At 37.9% G+C, this 23,443-nt stretch overlaps 2 protein-coding genes and 1 long non-coding RNA gene across 6 annotated transcripts; 1 reads left to right on the top strand and 2 right to left on the bottom strand.

Moving 5' to 3' along the window:
- Positions 1-11,715: 11,715 nt before the first annotated feature.
- LOC141704412 (uncharacterized) lies at positions 11,716-12,557 on the top strand. Its single transcript, XR_012567952.1, has 2 exons — positions 11,716-11,943; positions 12,079-12,557. It is a non-coding gene; the product is annotated as an uncharacterized LOC141704412 (long non-coding RNA).
- Positions 12,558-15,555: 2,998 nt separating this feature from the next.
- Positions 15,556-19,565, bottom strand: LOC141704418 (protein NRT1/ PTR FAMILY 4.5-like). The gene is made up of 10 exons (XM_074507655.1): positions 19,542-19,565; positions 19,392-19,482; positions 19,227-19,281; positions 19,064-19,115; positions 18,676-18,957; positions 17,813-17,903; positions 17,471-17,688; positions 16,966-17,388; positions 16,720-16,847; positions 15,556-16,602 (listed from the first exon to the last, which is right to left on the bottom strand). The coding sequence occupies exons 1-10, from the start codon at positions 19,563-19,565 to the stop codon at positions 15,696-15,698; spliced, it is 2,271 nt and encodes a 756-aa protein (XP_074363756.1). The 3' UTR covers positions 15,556-15,695.
- Positions 19,566-19,614: 49 nt separating this feature from the next.
- LOC141704420 (cytochrome P450 76A2-like) lies at positions 19,615-22,109 on the bottom strand. Of its 4 annotated transcripts, none has more exons than XM_074507660.1 (4): positions 21,955-22,109; positions 21,538-21,770; positions 20,585-21,428; positions 19,615-20,432 (listed from the first exon to the last, which is right to left on the bottom strand). In XM_074507660.1, exons 3-4 carry the CDS (start codon positions 21,359-21,361, stop codon positions 19,827-19,829), a joined length of 1,383 nt encoding a protein of 460 aa, XP_074363761.1. In that variant the 5' UTR covers positions 21,362-21,428; positions 21,538-21,770; positions 21,955-22,109; the 3' UTR covers positions 19,615-19,826. The 4 variants fall into 4 exon arrangements, with proteins under 4 accessions (XP_074363761.1, XP_074363762.1, XP_074363759.1 ...); XM_074507661.1 differs by having other exon boundaries at positions 21,538-21,587; positions 21,955-22,095; XM_074507658.1 differs by having other exon boundaries at positions 20,585-21,770.
- Positions 22,110-23,443: the final 1,334 nt, after the last annotated feature.

Genomic DNA, 23,443 nt, shown 5'->3' with positions numbered 1-23,443 from the left:
GCTTCGATCCTCAAAGGGGGGGCTCAAAGATGGTTCAGCAGAATCCCATCAAGAAGCATTCACTCCTGGAAAGAATTCAGAGAATCCTTCCTTAGAAGATTCAGAGCTAATAAAACACATGAAATGCACATGTGCCACCTGGAGACAATCCGCCAGTACGATAACGAAGCACTCTCAGCCTACATGCGGAGGTTCCAGGAAGCTATCAACAAAGTTTCCAATCTAGATGAAAGGGAGGCTCTAAGCATATTTCGAAGAAACCTGGATCCAGAACACAACGAGAGATATATTGTGGAATTGATAAACAAGGAACCCCAAAGCCTGGCCACTGCTTATTCTATGGCAGCCCGGTTCATAAAAGAAACGGATGTTCTTCAGGCAATGAGAATGACTCGGAATGGAGGGAACAGGAACAAATCTTCTGATGACCGACCAAAAGGGGGTTACCATCAGGAGAAAAAGTTCAAACAAAGCAACCAAACCCAGCAAACAAACGTTGTACAAAACACCTCAATATTCCAAAGATTGGGTCCTAAAACAGAATCCAAAAGTGATCTCGGTCCCCCTAGGCAGCAAAAGGAGCCTAGGCAAGAGCCAGAGTGGACACAACTAAACAGGACCCGGGAAGAGATACTGAAGGAGATCAAGGGAAAGCCATTCTACTATCCTCCAAAGCCAATGCAAACTCCCCCAGAGAGCAGGCCTTACAACAGGCAGTGCGACTATCATGAAACCCATGGACACAAGACTGAGAATTGTCTCTCTCTAAAATACTTCATTGAAGATCAAGTCAAGAAAGGCAACCTCAATCAATATATCTCAAGGGAGAAAAATCAGAGAGAGGAAAGGCCAAGAAAAGGTAAGAATGTGGTAAATGTGGTCCTGGGAGGCTCGCACTCTCCCCCTAGGAGCCCGGGCTCAGGGGATGAGGTATTCTCAATCCAATCCTACCCGGAGATGATGATCTCATTCAACAGCAAGGATTATGAAGGAGTCAACCCGAATCACAATGAAGCCTTGGTTGTAACACTTGATATCTTTGACAACGAAGTAAGAAGGATGTTGATCGATAATGGATCCTCAGTAAACATACTCTTCAAGCATACTGTGGACAGGATGAAGCTTGGGAGCGTACGCTCCAATGAATGCCAAGAGGACCCTCTGTATGGGTTCGGGAACAACTTGGTCCCGATCCAAGGAACTTTATACTTGCCAGTAATGTTTGGATCGGCCCCAAACCAAGTTACCCATGTGATTAAGTTCTACGTGATCAATACTCCCTCATCTTACAACAGCATAATTGGGCGCTCAGCCTTGACCAGGATCCAAGCAATCACCTCCATATCACATTTGAAAATCAAGTTCCCAACCCCAACCGGGGTAGGAGAAATCAAGGGAGACTATGAGGTAGCTGAAAGATGTTATAGCCAGGCTCTGGTAATGGCTGAGACCCATCAAGATAACAAGAGAAAGGTTGTCGTGCTCCGGAAACAGCAAAGTATTAAGAAACATCGCAAACAATCAAGGGATGAGGGGAGAAAAGAAGTTCAGGTCATAGAGACCCTCTCAGATCCAAAAGCAACCAAACAAAGCTCAGAAGAGCAAAAAAGCAACCAAGTCATAAAGGGGATTGAATTGGGCCTAGGCATTGACCAAACCAACCCTACTGTGCAAGCAACCAACCCAGAAATAACTGAAGAAAGAGACAATAAAGAGATGACAGCCCAGGCTCAGATTTATATGAAAAAGAACACAGAGGCTCGGATCCAAAAGATGGTATCACATACGGATCAATCCAAGATAGAGGCCGCTGTTGAAATAGAAACAATTCTGATCAGCACGAGCGATCCTTCAAAAAAGATAAAGATAGGATCCGGGCTCGAGGCTAATTTCAGAAAAGACTTGGTGTCACTACTCCAAGGGTACTCTGATATATTCGCTTGGACCCCGAAAGAAATGCCCGGGTTGGATGAGTCCATAGCAATGCATAGCTTGGACGTCAACCCAGAAAGGAAGCCAGTCAAGCAAAAGAGAAGAAATTTTGCCCCAGAAAGGCAAAAAGCAATCGATGAAGAAATTGAGAAACTACTGACAGCTGGAATAATATGCGAAGTCAAATACCCAAAATGGCTGGCAAATGTAGTGATGGTGAAAAAACCGAACGGAAAGTGGAGAATGTGTATCGATTACACAGACTTGAACAGTGCATGCCCAAAAGACCCCTACCCCTTGCCAAATATTGATCAATTGATCGATGCAACCTCTGGGCATGTGATGCTAAGTTTCATGGACGCCTACTCGGGGTACAACCAGATAAAGATAAATCCTAGAGACATTCTAAAGACAGCCTTCATCACCCATAGGGCGGTCTATGCCTATGTAATGCTGTCGTTCGGATTGACTAATGCGGGAACAACATATCAAAGGACAATGAATAAAATCTTCAAGGACCAGATTGGAAGGAACCTGGAATCCTATGTGGACGATATGATTGCAAATCCACAAGCGTCCCCGGGCACATAGGAGACCTGAGAGAATGCTTCGACAACTTGAGAAAATACTCACTCAGGCTCAATCCAGAAAAATGCACATTTGGAGTAGGGGCAGGAAAATTCCTTGGATTCATGATAAGCAACCGAGGAATTGAAGCCAACCCAGAAAAGATAAAGGCAATTCAAGAGATGAAGGCTCCCAGAACACAAAAAGATGTACAGAAGCTAGCAGGATCGCTAGCAGCACTCAGAAGATTCATCTCCAAGCTAGCTGAGAGATGCCTACCCTTCTTTGACCTATTAAAAGGAGCAACCAACAAGAGAGAAGTTAATTGGACCCCGGAATGCCAAAGCGCATTTGAAGAAATCAAAAGGTACCTTTCTCAACCCCCTGTGTTAACAAAAGCTCAACCCGGGGAACCCCTATCCCTTTACCTGTCAGCAGGGGCCCTGGCAGTTGGAGCAGCCTTGATCAGGGAAGAGAATGCCAAATAGCAACCAGTTTATTATGTGAGCCAAGTGCTAAAAGATGCAGAAACCCGGTACCCGAGGCTAGAAAAGTTTGCTTATGCCTTAGTCACAGCATCCAGGAAACTCAGACACTACTTCCAGGGAAGGGAGATACGAGTTGTAACAAATCAACCATTAAGGAAGATAATACACAAGCCAAATATCTCAGGGAGGTTGGTAAATTGGTCAGTTGAGCTAAGTCAGTTCAATCTAAGTTTCATTCCTAGAACAGCAATCAAAGCCCAGGCTCTAGCTGATTTCATCATAGAATGCAATTTCCCAGAAAAAGAGCCCGTGCCCATGAGCATTGACCCTGAGAGAAACACAGATCAAGAAACAGAAGCCTGGGCTCTCAAAGTTGATGGTTCTTCAACAATTGAAAGATCGGGAGCCGGCCTCATCCTAAAGAGCCCAGAAGGGTTCACAATCCAAACAGCAATCTCATTTGCATTCTCAGCAACAAACAACCAGGCAGAGCACGAGGCCTTGATTGCAGGACTGAAGCTAGCAAGAACACTCAGGATTCAGAATCTCAAAATCTACAGCGACTCCCAGATCGTCGTAAAGCAAACAAATGGTGAATACATAGCCAAGGATCCAGTTCTATCCAAGTACCAGGCTTTGGTCCAAAGCTACCTCGCCTTGATACCAAAAATACAAGTCATCCAAATCTGCAGAGAGGAAAATTCAGAAGCTGATACACTATCTAAGCTTGTTCAAAATTCATCAGACCTGGATTGTTCCGTCTACTTCGAAGAATTGCAGAAACCAAGCACAGAATCTGAGGAAGTCATGGAGATAGAAAACAGTCCAAATTGGATGACTCCATTCATTAACTACTTGGAGAAGGGAGAGCTCCCGGAGGATAAAGGCAAGGCTCAAAGGTTAAAGGCAAAATCTTCGAAATTCTTCATGGAAGAGGGAATACTCTATCGCCGGACCTTTTCCTCCCCAATCCTCAAGTGCATAGGCCCAGGAGAGGCACAATACTGCCTCATAGAAGTTCACGAAGGAATCTGCGGGGACCACATGTCCGCAAAAGCACTAGCTCACAAAATCATAAGGCAGGGGTACTACTGGCCTACTATCCACCAGAATTCAATAGACTTTGTGAAAAAATGCAAGGAATGCCAACTCTTCAGCAATGTGACACGGATGAGCCCAGTACTACCCTCCTCAGTCTTGTCACCAATCCCATTTGCCGTATGGGGGATTGATATCATGGGACCATTTCCCAGAGCCAGAGGAGACCTCAGGTACTTACTAGTCTCAATTGACTATATGACAAAATGGGTAGAGGCAAAGGCAATGAGAACAATAAACCAACAAGACTGCATCAAGTTCATGGACAACATATTGATGAGGTTTGGAATCCCGAGAGTACTTGTCTCAGATAATGGTCCGCAGTTCATCGGTTCAGAATTTGAATCCTACCTTCAAGAAAGGGGCATCCGACACAAGAAGTCATCTGTAGCCTACCCTCAAGGAAATGGCCAAGTTGAGGTAACTAATCGAATACTTCTCAGGGGGATAGAGAAGAGACTCAGGGAAAGCAAAACAAAATGGCCAGAAGAATTGCCTAATGTACTCTGGGCATACAGAACAAGCCCCAGAACAAGCACAGGAGAAACCCCCTTCAAGCTGGCTTATGGAACTGAAGCCATGCTACCAATTGAAGTAGGATCCCCCTCCCATCGAGCAATCAACTTTGATGAAATAGCAAACGAGGAGGGGCTCAGAACTAATATTGAGCTAATTGATGAAGTTCGAGACCAGGCAGTGGCAAAAATGGAAAAGTATAAACAGAAAACAAGAGAGCACTTCAGCAAGAAGTCCCGGGTCAAAAACTTTCAAGTTGGAGACCTGGTCCTTCGAGACACGGAAGCTTCAGACCCCACCAACACTGGAAAGCTAATGCCAAAGTGGGAAGGCCCATACAAAGTCAAGGAAGTTCTAAGGCCAGGAACATACAAGCTCATGAACATGGATGAGTCTGAAGTACCAAATACATGGCATGGACTCAGGCTCAGAAAGTTTTACCAGTAAAAAAAAAGCAACCAAAAGCAACCAGAACTTGTAGCCTATGTCAAGCAACCAATCTATGATAATGCATTTTGTATGAAAAAATTTGCAAATCAATGAAAAGAATTTTCCTTTCTTAGAAAGTTGTTACTTTTAAATTACCAGTCATGGAAGCAAAAAACAACCCGGTTACGATTTCATACCCGTGTTGGAAGCAAAAAACAAAGGCAACCACTATTTGCTTAGAAAATTTCTAAGTAAATGGAGCAATCACCAATCCGGATTAAACATACCCGGATTGAAATCAAAGTTAAAAGCAAAAAACAACCCGGATAAGCATTCAAATCCGAGTTGCAAACAACCATTATGTACTTTGGTAACCCTCCAAGTACATAAAGCAAAAAAGCAAAAACCAACCCGGATAACAATCCGAATCCGGGTTGAAAACAACAATTATGTAAAGCAAAAGAGCAAACAACCCGGATAAGCATTCAGATCCGGGTTGCAAGCAACCATTATACATATATTTCTCAAGTACATAAAGCAAAAAAAAAAACAATCATCAACCCGGGTGGTTCATATACCCGGATTGAAAGCAAATTTAAAAGCAAAAAACAGCCCGGATTAACACTCAAATCCAGGTTGCAAACAACCATTATGCACTTGTATTTCCCCAAGTACATAAAGCAAAAAATTATACTTCAACCCAGGTGGGTATCATACCCGAACCCCTTTCTAACCATCTCGCCCCGGATCTGTTCTCTACCAGACGAATCCGGATCACTCTCCTCGTCAGAAAAGTTGGGATAGCAGTTGTATACTTTCCTAGCTCGCTCTTTGATCCGGACCATATACCTATTAAAATGAAGGTCAGTTAGTCTGGGCCCTACAGATTTTATTTGTCTTCTAAGTGGTTCGGATCAGGTACGTTATTTTATCGCAACCTAATGATCCGGACCACCAATACAAGTCCAACCCGGAAAAACATCAACGATCCGGATCATGTTAACTACAATCCACAAAAGCAAACCACCATGGACCCGGATCCTGATGGCAAATACCCAGATCCGGATCCATAACAACAAAAAACTTAAAGCAAAGCCCGTATACCCGGATCCCAACGACAAACAACCACGCCCGGATCAAAAGCACCAAGAACAGATCAAAAAACCTAAGTTACGCAATCCTACCATAAACCTCCCCCAAATCCGGACCCTACACCCCAACCCGGATCAAAATCAAAACCCTAACCCACAAACAGCCAACCAAAGAATCAAACAGCAAAATCTACCCTCTTTACATATACATACATATATTTCCATCAAGAACACGAAGAACACAATCAAAAACCCCAGAAAACCAGAACACAAAACCCAATTTCCGTGCAAAAAACATAACAAAGAAGCCAAAAACTACAGATCCAAACAAAGAAAACCAAAAAACAACACCACCAATAACAACATATAACCGCAGAGGCCGATTTGTACTCCCAAATCACGAACGGGATATAAAACTCGAGCATGCATCAATTTAAAGAAAAAACGAAAGGAATCAAGAAAAGAGACTAAAAAGGGGGAGAGAAGAACTTACAAATCGCGACAAAAACAAAAAGAACAGCAGCACGACGGCGGAAATATCCGGCAAGAAACGCAAGACTTCGAAAGAAAAGGGAGACTGTTGGGCTTCGTTTATATCTTTTTTGTGAGATAAAAGAAAAAATGAAAGAAACAAATGGCTTTTTATAGGCCCTGGAGAATAAACAGCCCCTGCCACGTGGCAGGGTATGGTTGGCTGGCAAATCAGTTACAAAACCAAAAAGCAAAAAACCCCTTGGTTTGCCCATGTATTTATATTTTATATACATGAATATTAAAGCACATTTAAACCACTCAATGATAGTGGGGCGGGTTTCTAGGGAGTAACTGCCCAAAATTCAAATTCGAAGGGGGGAAAATGAGCAAAACCGTTTCCAAATTACATACTTTTCAAATTCCACAGACCAGGACCCGGATCAATAGCAATAATCCGGATCATTGTCAACCAGAATCATTCTTAAAGCAACCATTCTACTTAATCCAGATTGGTATCCATTAATCCAGATCCGGATTGGGGGGCAACCAGGAGCATAAATTTTTATGAATTATTCTACTTAATCTGGATTGGTATCCATTACACCAGATCCGGATTGGGGGCAACCAGGAGCATAAATTTTTCTCCAAGGCAACTATGTAAATCTAATCTACTCCCTCATCCAGAAAATCTGCATAAGGGAGTGGGGGGCAAATGATAGGGTATAAGAGACCCGACTAGGATTCAACTTGGATCTAATGGATACCAGGCTCGATCGATGGGCGAGACCCCCCTCTCCCAGAACAATCAAATGGAAAGACCAGGCCCAGGCCCATCCCATGACCCGGATCCGGATCCAACCCGGAGCCTAGGCCCGGGCCTATCCTACTCCCCAGGTTCGGATCCGCCTGCATACCCGGATCCGGATCAGGGCCAAAACCACAGCGAGGGAGGTCCCAGCAAGCACATGCACATCCCACAACCCGCCAAGCAAGGGTACGTGGGCACGTGACTATGACAGCTATCAACAACCAACACACCAGACAAGCACGGCGCGTGTCAGAGGCCGTTAGGACACTCTGGAGGTGGTCCTCCCCGGACACGTGTAAGCAATCCACCCAAGCCAGGCGTCCTCTGGTCCCAAGATCCAACGGCCCAGATTTAGAGGTAACTACCCCTAAACCCTACCTTGGGGCTATATATACCCCCAAGGCTGAAGGGTTTGGGGGTTGGAAAATAATTTCTCTTGCACTCACACACTCACACACTCAAAAACATATAGCAGCCATCACATAAAAACACACATACACAGCAGCCTCTAAATTATATAAACGTATATCCCTTCATCTTCTCCAAAGCCTGTTCTCATTCTCACACCGGAGGCGCCGTGGGAGCCAAACCCCCCTTCCGGTGTTGTTTCGCAGGCGCCCAACCTGCAACTACACCTCTCTCACGCACAGAAGGTCCAGGAACGCCGACGGACGGAGCCGCCCGCTCACCGGAGTTATCATTGACCATTTTTGAAAAAATACTATTAATATATTAAACACCAGTCCAAAAAATGTGAGGGAACTTTCTCTTCATATACTGTTGGCGTTTGGCCTTCAGAAAAAAGTGGAACTAGTCAATCATAAAATTAAAAAATTTATAACATTCCCGAGTATATCTTTACGGACATTATCTACTTGTATTCTATACAATGGAAAAAAAATGTATCATCACATCATATTTTTTAATGGGTTTGTCTAGTGTGTGTCCATGGGCACATTCTAAACACTAAAATTTATAAAGTTTAGAATGTTTTGATTGATGTATTTGTTGTAAATGCAGGGGGTCTATCATCATTAAGAAATACACTACAACAAAAATTACTAAAATCCACCGCCAAATATCGGTGGAATTTATCTATAATCGGCCATATTAACATGTTTGTGGCTTTTAAGAGGGTGGATTTTAAGTTTTGCGGTGGAATTTATATAAAATCGACCGAATCTTTGGTCACTTTTATAAAATTTGAAATTTGAAATTTTGTGAAAATTTGAATCTCCCCCCTAAATAAATTATACCAAAATCGGTCGATTTTAACATTAAATATTTCAAAAAAAAAAAGAGAACCACCCCACCTATGAACCACCGACTACCACCGGAAAAAATTTCAGAAGTCTTTGAATTGATAACTATGTTGCCAACATTCCGAGCACTGACTTTACAGGATGTGGAGCTCTAGGCACTGCTGCATAACATATAAGATATAGTATACTTGATAAATGATCTAACGCATATGATGCTGTTATTGACTTAGACAACCTAGAATATTCAGACTTCTAGAACATACGGACAATTCAGCCTAACATCGACATCAACTCTCTCAAAACAATCACAGCTACTCGTCTGATCGTGGACGCGCAACCGAAAGCCTCCGTCGACACATTCTGTTTATGCAGGATGCTATTAACTCTATCGAGAAATGTCGAAAGCCAGTCATTGCCTGTATTCTTGGTGCTTGTATTGGAGGTGGAGTTGATGTGATCACTGCCTGTGATATTAGGTTTTGTATCGACTCAGCTTTTTTCTCGGTTAAGGAAGTTGATTTTGCTATTGTTGCTGATCTCGGGACGCTTCAGAGGTTGCCTCGGTTGTTGGTTATGCTAATGCTATGGAGCATTGACAGTGAGAAGAGGGGAGCATGGGATGGGATGGGATGGGAGGGGGTGGGAGTGAGTGGTGGGTGGGATTAATTATATAGTGATTGTTAACATATTGTTAAAATATTTAAACAAACCGTTAACATAAAAACCACTGAATATGGTTGTTTTTGTTGTTTCCGATATTTGTAATTTTTGGAGGAAAATTTCCCGCCTATTATTATTGAATTTAATAAAAAAAAAGGGATAACAAAGATTAAATTCCACCGATTAAAAGCGACCGACTATAAATTCCACCGATTAAAAGTGACCGAACTTAAATTCCACCGCACGCGGTGGATTTTATTCATTCGTTAATGAAAATTCTAGTTGACTTTAAATTCCACCCAAATCGGTGGATTTTAATGTCGGTGGCTTTTAGTTGGTGGAATTTAGTTATTTTTGTTGTAGTAATATGAGCCAATCAAAACAAGCTAAATTTATAGAAGTCTGTGCTTAATGTGTGCCCATGGGCACACAGCAGAAAAAACGTTTTTCAATTACATAACAGATACATAGTTGATTAACATTTAAGTTCAAAAAATATTCGTGAATCGTACATGTTATAAAGTACATATGTCAAAAGAAGTTATACTTACAATAAAAGTAATACACATACGATATAACTTCTAACAAGAGTAACTATATTTCATTTCATAATAATATTTATTTTATCAAATTTTCTCACAACAAAAATATATTATATTTCACAATAATCGATGTTATATTATACCAATGCTTTATACGGGTTATAGAGTTATTTATCATTTTAATATAATATTACTCATGTAACTTAGTATGACAAATTTATTTACTCTATCAATAAGTGAGTCGGACCTAGTCTATCGTAAGAGATTTGCCATTTTTATTCATTCTTACATATTGGATAAAAATTCTTGAATGAGGTATTCAACTCTAGGGATGAATCGGAAAAAAATCTTTATTGACTCTACCTATTTTTTATGAAGAGGATGAATTCTTTATTAAAGGATTATAAAAAATTGGATCCAAATCTTCTGCGAAAATTATTTGAAAGATCAAAAAAAAGAATGGTATTTTCTAGTAATAACCTAATGGAGGTGGTCAATTAATATGGATTAACCTAATTTTGATTCAAATATAATATAGCACCAACTGGCACATAAGAAATATATTGAATTGATTCTTTTTTAATGAATAGATCTAATCGTAACTTCGAATACTTAGATTTATATTTCTCTTTTTTGATATCAGGAATCAAGCTTTGTTTTTTTTAGTATTTTCATGTAGAGGTCACGACCTCAGGTAACAACCCTGAAGTTAAAACAAATACAATATAAAAGTGGGGATATTTTTGTAAATACATAGGGGAAATTCAATTATTACAAAAATGACATCCATCATTTATATGGAAAATTGTTATAACCTTAGGTAAGATAGTCAGTTTTCTCTTTTCATTTTCATGTATTATATTATGCAATGACATGCAAAATTTATACAATAATAAATCAGTGACTAATATTATTTTGAAAAAGTAGTTAATATAGATTAAAACAAAACATGAAAACATGCAAAATATATTAATTCATCTGGTAATCCACCCAAAAAAAAGATATAGAGCACATCGAAGAGAAATAATTAACGAAAGCCGGTAGGAAGGGAGAGATACAGCACGTGGAACATGTGCAAGGGGAGGCAGCAGTAGCCAGTAGGTGCAAACATACAAACAAATGAAGAAAGAAAGAAACTTCATTCTAAACACTATTTGTTGTTTCTATTATTACTAGCTAGCTGTTGTTTCTTATCTATAGTTGCCATTCAAACAATGCTTCTTTTTTATATTTTTATTTCTTCCCAAATATAATACTTATTATGTACACAGCTTTCGAAAATAAAAACTAATTGATTAAGGTCTGATTTATAGTTTATTGGACAATTTTTGAAAATTAAATTATTTACCAATAGCTAGCTTATTGTTGATTTATCAAATTGGTCAAATATTTTTGACCAATTTATTATCGATTTTTAAAAAATAATTTTTACAACATATAATAACTCTTATAATTCAATTTATAATTCTTTCGTCAACTAAAATAGTGGATATTAAGTCTATTGGTCATCAAAATTTCTTCAAATAATATCACCGACATTGCATTATGATCCATTTTTAAAATAACTTAAGTAAATATTTTATATCTATTTACCTCATAATATTGCCATTATAATAATAAAAGCAAATCATGAAATTTTAATAGTATTTATAATCAAAACTTGAAAAAATGAGGGTGGTGACGAGGGAAAAGTTGAAAACAAAGCTCATCTTACGGATCTTGCTTAATTTCATATGGCTCCCACACACATGACACCTCCTCCTGCCATCTCCACTTGTTAATAATTTTGTGTACTTGAACAATGTGTGTATATATAATACTACATATGTAACATAATTTGGGTAAGTCATTTGAGGAGGACAAGAACTCGAATGCAATCAATATCATACATACATACAACCTAGCCTATACAATCCACAGGTTTTCTTTAAAAAAACATGGAGAAAATGGCTTCTTCTTCTTCTAGCAACACTTCTTGGGTGAAAACAATCACAACTCCATTCAGAAAAGCTCGAACTTTCTTTAATCCTAATGGAACTTCCACTAGATCAAATACCAAGTCACACCTCCACCAAGGTACATATCTTTTTCGCATGTCAGATAAGGTCTGCGTACATTTTATCCTCGTGGGTACATATATATACTGAGTAGGGTTGATTTGGTTACTTTTATTTATTTTTAGCTTTAACTGATGTAAAACTAAAATTGCAGGACATGAAGATAAGAGGATAATGGATCTTCAACTACAAGGAGAAGTGATGGCATGTGCCTATGAAGATGTTCAAGTCATGTGGTCCATTTTGGACAAATCAAACCAAAGAGTTTGCAATGTTTCTTCTTAAAATTTGCAAGTCTTTAAGGGAGACAAAGAAGGGGAGATGTGTTTGTACTAAAATCAAGAACCTCTGCCTCTGCTCTATTGTTGTTAGGCTTAGTTAGGTAGCTTAGTTAGCTATAAAATCATGCTACCTCATGTTTGATTAAGAAAATTCAAAGATGATTAGAATAATGAAACAAGAGGGAGTTGAAGAAATATGTGTTCAAATGGTCAAGGAGAGATGCTGATTTTGCTTTGTAAATTTAAGCTTCTTGTTCTTTTCATCATCTCAAGATGAGTCCCTATGAAACATATATCATGTTAGATTTTTATTTTCAGTGATATATGTATATCAGATATTGTACAGAGTTAATTTCTATGTCTATGGCGATTGAAGGGCACTTGTTCTCTGATTCATACAAATTACAGACTATTTCTTTTCTGGCAGATATTGCAGATTGCAGGGTTGCTCCAACTGCTGTGGCTTAGACCAATCTTTAAAAATAATTGATCTATAAAAATATGGTGTTAATTAAATTTGGTCCCTAAAAAATTACTAATCCAATCCGAGTGTCCAAAGGTTCTGATTGCTCCGGTACGGTTTCTTTTTTCGATATAGAGTATAAGATGTTCGTTGATCTTTCTCTAATAACTTAAGTTTTTAGATGAAGTGATATAACGGACGCATAAAATTAATGTATTATATTCAAGTAGCAGTGATTAGTGATTGCCGACTACTTTTCAAGAGGTTAAGACAGAGTTACTGCAACATCTTCTTCATCTTTTTGATAGACAATTTTGACCACAAAAAAGGAGATATTTTATTGAGACATTTTAACCTGGTTTAACTGGGCCATCATATCTTTCTTTCACCATTTCAATAATTGATGCAAATCATATGTCATGACAAAACTTCAAATTCGGTGATGCCATTACAATCCAAAATTTTATTTATTTCTAACTGTATATTATATTGATTCTGTAGAATATACCACAAACACTGCATATTAAGATTATTATGTATATTTTTTGTTTGATTTTAGTCAATGTCAATGTTTTGATGAAACTAAATGAGTTAGAAAACTGGGTGTTCAATCATTACATGAATTGACATAAATGTGGAGTGTGAACACCTCTAATTCATTGATATATTACACATGATAATGCAGGATCTTGTTGAGTATTCTAATATCTTACGATTTTAGACGACGATTTTAGACGAGTCGGTTACTTAACTTGTATATCAATCAATTGAAGAGTAATCATTTAGGTGATTTTGTTTAGATAGATAGTAATCTTAGTAGAAAGATGATATGATTGTGTAAAAGCATGTCATGTGGCTGATATTTTTTGACATTCAATCTGCTGATATTTCAGCTTTCACTACATATATATATGTGTCTGCTCCTGCTCTGCTTTTAGGATGAAAAGTTTGTGTTTGTAGCTTGACCACCCTTTTTGTTTCTTTTGTTTGTCTTCATTTAATGTTGTCTTTTCTGCTGCTTCTCAAGTTTTTTAAACCCAATATTTTTTCTTTTCTAAATGTATTAAGCTCAGATTACAAATGAGGTACCTTTTCTTCTTGCATAAAATACTTTCAAATAATATGGTGTCATTCTATATTATACATAATGGATATCTCAGTTGTTTGCAATGTTATAAGAAGAGAGAACAAAAGAGCATGCTGCATACATTCTCTCAAATCCCAGAATTGTTAAAATGTTTATGACAAGTACAAAGCCAAAATTTTTGCCCCTCTAGTTCCAGATCTTTGCATATCTCTCAAGAGGGCCGGCTGGAATAGATATACAACTTAAAATCAAATCTGAAATAGATATATGTACCTTTTTTTTTGTCAGTTAGGACATCTTCCATGTACATGTACCGGTTAGCCCATAGATATGATTTTCAGATTTAAACAAACTGATAATTTCTTAAGTTAAATATCCCATGTTATTTGATGCAAGTGTAGCAGCAATCTTAATGATCCCCGCGATAGTCGAGCTGAAGTGGTAGCCAAATGATAAAGAAAGGAACAAGAAAGAAGTACGCAGATAATGATCTCAAAGAGGTGCTTCACTGTAAAAGAATTTCATTCTTTCTCTTTAGCTCTTTACCTGGTATCCTGTACCAATGACTGTTAAGGAACCGGTAGCTCAAGGCCTCAGCCTAAGCCCTGATACCATGTTAAGGAACCAGTTGTTTTGAAATCTCGAGGTGTTAGAGGAAGCCCTTTCCACGATACTCTATTTCATACAACTTCATAAATTTTGGGGAAACAATACTTTTAGATTCTTGTTTGCAAGCAACCTGATCTGCAATCCTTTAAGGACTTAAAGTGTCACTCTGGAGCAAGTATCAAACACAAGATGTCAGATATCGTCATGTATTGACTGTTCAGTGATATTTTAGAGGCATTAATATGTAATCCACTGCTAACTGGTAAAACAATTAGTCCAGACATATGAACATAGATACACAATGAAAGGCTTTCCAAGTGAAACGAAATAAAGACCCATGAATGAACAAATCTGAGATGTGATGAAGCTACTATCCTGTCCCCATTGGCAGCCAATACTCGAGAAGTTATACCAGACAAAAGCCGAAACAGGATGCTGGCTATAGTTTGCTTTGCTTTGATTCACCCTAATCAAACTGATCAGTACCCAAAGTAGGCACTGACCCTCTATTCCCACAACCTCCCAGCTTTGGCAGCCAGAACATATAGAAGCTTAAAACATCAGTGCTTTAGTACCATTCTTTTCATTCTTAAGTGCTTTAGTATAATATGTACTTCATAGAATTCATCATGTACTTGCATGCAAGAATCAGATTTCGTCCTAACACTTTTATGCTTATTGATCACTACTAAGTAAAGATCTGTGTTTTCAATTCAAAGTTTTCGTTTGTTTAATAAGTAAAAGTGACTTGTGAATAACTAACAAACTGAATTTTAAAATGCACAAAATAAGTTACATAATTTAAAATCTGCAATCTCACTTCATAAAAATGAAAAGCATCCTTTCTAAAGTTAACTTTTAGTACTTCATTGTTATGTTGTTAAATTTGCATGTTATAAGTTATAAATAACCATAAATTTATCCAAACTGATAGTAACTTATGAGTTGAAAAATACATACTGTACATAATTACAAGGTTTTACTGCCTGCAGAAAACTAGTGTGAAGTAGACACAGGCTACTCTATATGCTAATAACAAACTAAACTATAAATGTTTTTTGTCAAGTATTGAATTGCATAACTGCACTTAGTTTTGCCATACAATTCCACACCTGTCTGTAACTTATTACCTAGTCTTTGTTGTGAAATAAAGCAAAACAGACCAACCAGACAAAAGTAAATGCACTCGTAAATATGTTCTGGAGAGGGTAAGATGTAAGACGACCTTACCCTACTTTTTACTCCAAGAAGTAGTAATGAACTAATTCCTCGTTCATTATTATACCAGAATAGAGCAATACATGACGCGCTACCTGATCAGGAAAAATTACTTAATTGGTTCCTTTCCCTTGTTCAGTTGCAAAGATAACTGGACTCCATCCTGAAGGAGATGGATTGTTACTAGGAGTTCCTGTCAGCATCGGCTGCTCAATGGGCTCAACTGGAACATTTATCTTGTACTTGTACCAGTTGGCCCAATACACATAATTTCCTAAGTTTAAAACACTGAGAATTGCCAAGAACCAGTAAAAAAGTTCGACATGGTTCTTGTTCATATCAAGGCCTTCTAGCCACCCTTTCTTGCTTGAAGTATACCTGCTGGTCACGGAATTTATGATTTCCACGAAAATTGTGCTCAAGTAAAATCCTATTGAGAGGGAAAGCCATGAAAATGAAGTGGAGAGCGATTTCATGCCTTTCGGAGCCTCACTATAGAAGAATTCCATTAATCCAACAAATGTAAACATGTCTGCTATTCCAAATATCCCGTACTGATATGAGAGCCAGAAGAGGTTAATGCGCTTGTTGTGGTTCACAAATTCATTTCTTCGTTTCACTTCTACAAGTCCTGCTATCCCCATAGAAATGACTGAGAGCACCAGCCCAACACCAACTCTCTGGAGATGGCTAATGCCGCTTGGATGACCTGTCAGTTTTCTGAACAAGGGCACGAAGAAAACTTCATATACGGGTACGAGAATGCACATGAACAACAGAGGAATGATGGGAATTGAGGCTGCCGGGACATCAAAAGTGCCAACTTTTGTGTCCATTAGGGTGCCCTGCTGGATGGAAAATGTTTGTAACTGAGCTAAACATGTGTTCATGAGTGTGGTACTTAGAAGGATAGGTATCATTCTTGTGAGAATCTTTACTTCTTCAACTTGAGTTATTGTGCATACTTTCCATTTTTCTGGCTTGGTGCCTTCAGGAAGAACAGCAGCTTTATCTAGAAACCTGCTCCAATTAATTCAGTTAAATTTTTTAATAATACTTTTACACAGTTCAATTCTCTGTCAAAAATCCAAAAAATGAACAAATCATTTTTTATCACTAGATTATGAGATATATTACCTAAATTGTTGGCTGTAACGAATGCGTTCTCCACATGAAGCCTGCTCTGGGGTACTGTGCAGCTCATACAGCTCTCCAGAATTCTGTGGCAGCTGCAATTTCCGGTTCTTTCCAGCAACCAATAAGACCTGCAGAAGTTCATTAATAAATGAGTATGGGAAAGGTAATTCCAATACAAAGTCATCAGTTGATGATTACAAAGTCGACAAGATTCCCAACTCCTTGAAAAGATAGCATAAAAAGTACCTGTAAAACATTCAGAAAGGCACTTTCTCCAGGCACTCGGATGCGATAAAAAGGCTTTCCCAATGCAACAAAAACTAGACCGGTGAATGTACAAGCAATGGATATGATGAAGCTCTTATCCCATCCTTTATTTGTGCTTACCCACACTACAACTGTAACTCCAATACAAGCTCCACCAGATACAAAAAACAAGAACCAATTAAAGAAACTGGCTATGTGCTTACTTTCTTTTGGAATATTCTCATCAAACTGATCTGCTCCTAGAGAAGGCACTGATCCTCTAATTCCACCTCCCCCCAGCGCCAACAAATAAATAGAGGCATAAAATAGTAGAGCCTTGGTACCTTTCACACAGCTATACTCCCCACATGCTTCAGGTTGTAATTTAGCATAATGTGACTGAATAATGATTAACAAATATCCCTACAATATATAAAGTAGGATACAGTTAAACCTGAATATACAGTAGCATTCTTTGCAGGAAGGACAACTGAGAATTAGTTACCAATAGCTCGATTCCGCCAAATAGGAGGCAGGTATTGAGGCGATTCATGTAATTGTCAGAGACAAGGCCTCCAACAAGTGTCAGCAAAAACGTAGTGCCCAGGAAGTTGGTGGTGGTGTTCGCAGAGCCAGACAGATCAAAACGTATGACATTTAAAAAATACAGAACCAGGCTTACCATATTTGCAACAAAGCCTATGTTATCCAGCAACATTAGCACTGCAATATTAATGAAAATGAATCTGATAAGGTCATGCACTCATGCTTACTTCTCCAACAGCTAAAGCAATGCATCTTCATTCTGAAATTCAAGTGAAATGAATTATAGGGTCTTATTACTCACCGAAAACAAAGAGAGTGGGCTTATAACCACCTTGTCTAGGATTATGCAAGGTTCGGTAAGATAGATTTTCCACACCTTCATTATTTGGTGCCTGAACAAATCCAAACAATTATGTAAATTCTGAACATGCATACTCATATATTCAGTTGCTGTGTGTTTTTATTTAAAATTAAAAACAGTTGATTGCATTGCTCGAGTCTAATCATGCATGCTAGTGAATGATAAGATGACTAAATGAAACTGATTAGATTACCATGGTTAAGAAAGCCTTGGCGAGTGCGACCTAATTTAGAGATGTATATACCTAATTCAGAGATTTACATATGTAATGAAATGAAAGAGTGCCCTTTCTAGTTTAATATATATACACATACAGATACAGGATGAGTTTACAGAGTAAAAAAACAGGGATGCAATCTGACAAAAGAACAAGTATCTAACAGATGAACTGAGCGGCAATGCATGTTACAACAAAAGATCATCATATTATAAAGAGAAGTATCTAACAGATGAATTAATTATGTATTCAGTCAATTGTAGATTTAACCAAAGACAGGTCTCTCTCGCAGCCCTGCAGGAGACAAAAAGAAAAGCTTGTTTTGGTTAGTATATTGCAAATCAACAAGTGACTGCAATTGTTTCCTGCTAAATTTTTTAACAATGTAACGAACAAAGAGATAGCTGACATTTGTTTATTTTATTTGACACTGATACCGTTAGCACTCTTTCTGATCCTGCAGCCACAGTACATCAATTTCAGAAAAGCACTTTCTCCAAGCACTCGAACGCGATATAATGGCTTTCCCAATTAACAAAAACTAGACCAAAAAATGTACAAATAATGGAGATGATGAAGCTCTTACCCGCACTAAAACTGTAACCCCAATACCAGCTCCCCCAGATACAAAAAATAAGAACCAATTAAAGAAACTGGCTATGTGCTTACTTTCTTTTGGATTATTCTCATCAAACTGATCTGCTCCTGGAAAAGGTACTGATCCTCTGATTCCGCCTCCCCCCAACGCCAACAAATATACCGAGGCATAAAATAGTAGAGCATTACTACCCTTCACACAGCTATACTCCCCACACGCTTCAGTTTGTAATTTAGGATAATGTGAGTGAATTATGATTAACAAATATCCCTGAAATAATGAATAAACCAATGTGCAGGTTATTAGTGAATATTAAGTAGCAGTCTTTGCGAGCAGGACGGAGGTAGAAAATAATAATTTACGGAGAATTAGGTACCATTATCTCAATTCCACCAGATAGGAGGCAAGTGTTGAGGCGATTGACATAACTGTCAGAGACAAGGTCTCCGACAAGTGTCAGAAAAAATGCAGTGCCCAGGAAGTTGGATGTGGTGTTTGCAGAGCCAGACAGATCAAAGTGAATGACAGTTTAAAAATACAGAACCAGGCTTACCATATTTGCAACAAAGCCAAGGTTATCCAGCAACAATAAGACTGCAATATGCATATAAATGAATTCGATACTGCCTCCTTAATTTATCCATGCTTGTTTATGCGGGAAATTTAAAGAATATGTATATAAATAATAGGGTTTTAGTACTTACCAAAGACGAATAGGGTGGGCTTATAACCACCTTGTCTAGGATTATGCAGAGCCTGGTAAGATAGATATTCCACACCTTCATTACTTGTTGCCTAAACATATTCAATTATAAATGTATATGTTAAACATATTCACAATCTGTCATGTAGACAGCTTTTGGTTCCTTTAAGGCCATTGTATTTCTTCTCTTTTCAAACATATTATCAATTTAGCCAAAAAAAAAAGAGAGAAAATAAATCACATTACTTGGAAAAAACAAATAGATTACAATTCCGAAAAATGTTGATGAATTTGCTGTTGTTTATCAATCGGAATATCTTACAAGTACTTATACCAGTTACCCCAGTGATATTAATTTCCAAACATAGTAACTGTGTTTATTTTAATTTCTAAACATGTAAAGACAGCACTGGAGCCTAATAACTTTTCCTTTCGATCATGCTGTCTTTAGCTTTGGAATTGCTTGCAAAGGTCCGAGTTTTTTTGCCGACACCCCCATTGTCTCCCTCATATCTATTGTCTTCCCATCATCACAAAGCTCCCAGTCAAAATGGTGAAGTAAGGAGCCTAGAACTAAATGTACCATTCTATGTGCTAATGGAAGACCTGGGCACATCCTTCTTCCAGACCCAAAAGGCAAAAACTCGTAGCTTTGACCCTTGTAGTTAATATTAGAGTCCAGAAATCTTTCAGGCTTAAAAGACAAAGCATCCTCCCAACTATCTTCGTCTCTTCCAATTGCCCAGTAATTGATCATGACTTGTGTGTTTTTCGGAATACTATAGCCCATGAAATTGGTATCTCGAACCGCCTTCCTTGGAATCAATAGTGGAGCGGGAGGATGTATGCGCAGTGTTTCTTCCACAATTGCATGCAAATAAGGAAGACTACCAATGTCATTCTCTTGCACTTTGTTATTTTCTCCGACAACTCTAACAAGCTCAGCTTTAATCTTCTTCATTTGATTTGGATTTTGTAAGAGCTCGCACATCGCCCACTCAATAGTGGCGCTTGATGTTTCTGTCCCAGCAAAAAACATTTCCTGCACAAATCTTATGCAATTAAACATGTAATTTTGTTATCTAAAATTATATAAGCACAACTACTGTAACTGTTAATGTTGCCAGCAACAAAAATAGCCATGATTGACTTTACGGCACTATTTCTGACAACGTTACTTGTGCTTATACTCACCATTAGGAAAACTGTAACTTGGAACTCTGACAATTTAGCTGGTTCAGCCTTTCCAGTGCCCCTATAATCTAACAACACATCCAGGAAGTCCTGCTGCTCTGATGATAATTCCTGATTCTGTTGCCTCTCTCTCATACGCTCCTTTACAAATGTGGAGATAATTTCGATGGCTTTTCCTAAACTACGATCTGCAGTCGTCCTTATTCCTTGAAGGTCAAATCTTCTAAGCCAGGGGAATATATCAGAGATATTGGGACGGCCTACACATTCGTGGAAATCTGCCAAAGCCGTGCAAAATTCAGAGGAAATTTCTGATTGTGGATCCGCCAAGTTGCGGGACAGCGTGAGATTCCCGATCATGTTAAAAAATGTTGGGAACACAAAGTCTCTAACCACAATTCTACCACCTGCACTTTTCTCTACTTCATTTTCAATCCACGACAACAGTTCATCCACGCGCTTTTGCCTAATAAGGACTGTGTCGTTAATCCTCTTGTTAGCAAATATCTCAGAGGTGCATATTCGCCTCAAGGTGCGCCAGTAGGTGCTGGATGAGCCAAAAGCTATAGAGACCGTGTAGTAGTCATGAGGCCTGGTGGAGTCATAAGTGAAGCGGTCAACAAAGGAGAGATCATGGTTTTTGAAAAAATCTTCGGCTGCACCAGCGGAAAGAAGCACCATGGTGTTGACAAAACCAAGATTTAACCATACAACAGGACCATATTGTTGTCTCAGTGCTTCTAGACTCCTGTGTGGAAAGCTCCCAAGATTAAACATATATCCGAAAACTGGCCATCCCCTAGGACCAGGAGGGAGCTTGGAACGTCTGTAATTATTCTTCCTCCTCAAGTGCCAAACAAGAGAAATCAAACTTATCAAAGTCCACCAGAAAACACAGTTCTCCCACTCCATGAAAATACTACAAGGAAATATATCCCGATTGAGGTACTAACCGCGTCTGGTGGTCAGTGATCCTCTATTTTCTTCTAGTTGAACAGGTTTGCTGTTCATAGGTAGATAAAATAGGTTATGCAAGAGAAACAATTATATGTATTGAGCTGAGGATTTGCACAATTGTATGTGTGAGAGAGATTCCTTCAAGATGTACGTGTGCAGTTTAGAAACAAACGCCCCCCAAATACAACAAGCTAGGAATAGAAAGACATACATACAATTCATAGCACCCCTGTTACAAAAACCTTAGGCATGAGTAATCATATTACTCAGTATATAATACCAATGAAATCTTACTACACAAAACAAAGTCAACTGCCTGTAAAATACAATGTGAGCAACTAAATGTCAAATAAAGCAAAATGCAAGGATCGAAGTTACATAAGTCGTGAGATAATTAAGATAGAAGAAGGTACCAGTTTCTGTGAAGAAAGTCGTGGTCGCAGAGGCTGGGATTCAAATTCAGGCCAGAAGCTGTGATTTGTAGTAATAGAATTGTACCATGTTTGTTTTCCAATAAAAGATGCGAAGTGATCACTGCCGACAGATGTACTAATTTGAATATGCTTAATATTCTAATATTAATTACATGACTAAAAAGAATGTGTTACTGTTACATAAATCACTAATTGGACTAAATCGGCTGAGAAAATCGGGGATTTATCGGATTTATAAATCGGATAAAAATCGCATATATTTTAATAATAAAATTAATTAAATATATTAAATTCAAATATTTTTACTGAAATATATATATATATATATATTTCATGGAATAATATATTTGTGTGTGAAAATACTAAAACAAATAAAAAATTGTTGCTACAAAACTAAAGAAATAAAAAAACAAGAAAACTAATAAAGCTGTTGCAGGAATATTATATTAACAAAACAAAGTAAAGCATAAAAACAATTCTATTTCGATCAAATAGGTACTCCCGTCCTACCAAATTCTTCATTTTGAGATAGTGTCCAACACGTATTTTAAGATGAATATAAAGTATAGTTATATAATTTTTTTTAAAAAAATTATTTTTCTGAATAAAAATAGAATGTTTAAACTTTTATTCAATAAAAGATTTTTTTTAAAAAAAATCATAAAACTATACTTTCGATTCATCTTAACTGCCGCATACTATTTTACTCCCCATCCACACTTCATTCCTCTCCATCTCTCCCTTTCTCTCTCATATATCTTCTCCCTTCTCTCGCTTTATCTCCGTCTCATGTGTCTTCTTATTTTTTTTGTGTATATATGCTTAGGTATCAAGGAAATTAGTATGATGGAAGAGACAATTAAAGTTCATGCTTTCCTATTTCCTCTTCTCTCTTTTACAATGGGATTGAAACCCGGTTCTGACCAGCTGATTTTTTCGATTTTGACCCGTTTTTTTACCCGAAATCGTCAAACCGTTTTTTTTGTAGCGATTAGTCTTAATAATGTCGGCAGCACTGATCTGAGCGAATTATCGGCCGATTTATCGACGATACGGCCGATTTTTATAACACTGGTTACACACTTCAAATGTTCTATTTATGCTGGTTAAAAATTTCAAGGTAGGATCATTAGTTGACATTTAAAAATGTATACATCAGTGACATTTTGTTCTTTTCATATTTCTTGTTAAACCAAATTATCATGCATGAGTGCAACCACTAAGGCATGATTTAGCAAGTCATGAAAATATTCAATCCCAACTTATGCCGAATCCTTTCCCTATTTAACCTTATTTTCTGTTCATTTTCCCAAACTAACATATTTTATTCAATTCTTCCCAAAATGATCTACTTTTTTCAACTCTTCCCGAACTAACCTACTTTTTATATTTTCTAACTTTTAGTTATAATTATAAATTATACATTATTATTAATTATATATATGCTGAATTAAACAACTTAATAAAC

The sequence above is a fragment of the Apium graveolens genome, unplaced genomic scaffold, assembly GCF_009905375.1.
Source record: "Apium graveolens cultivar Ventura unplaced genomic scaffold, ASM990537v1 ctg7811, whole genome shotgun sequence".
Classification (NCBI taxonomy): domain Eukaryota; kingdom Viridiplantae; phylum Streptophyta; class Magnoliopsida; order Apiales; family Apiaceae; genus Apium; species Apium graveolens.
This window is presented reverse-complemented; position numbering and strand designations above follow the sequence as displayed.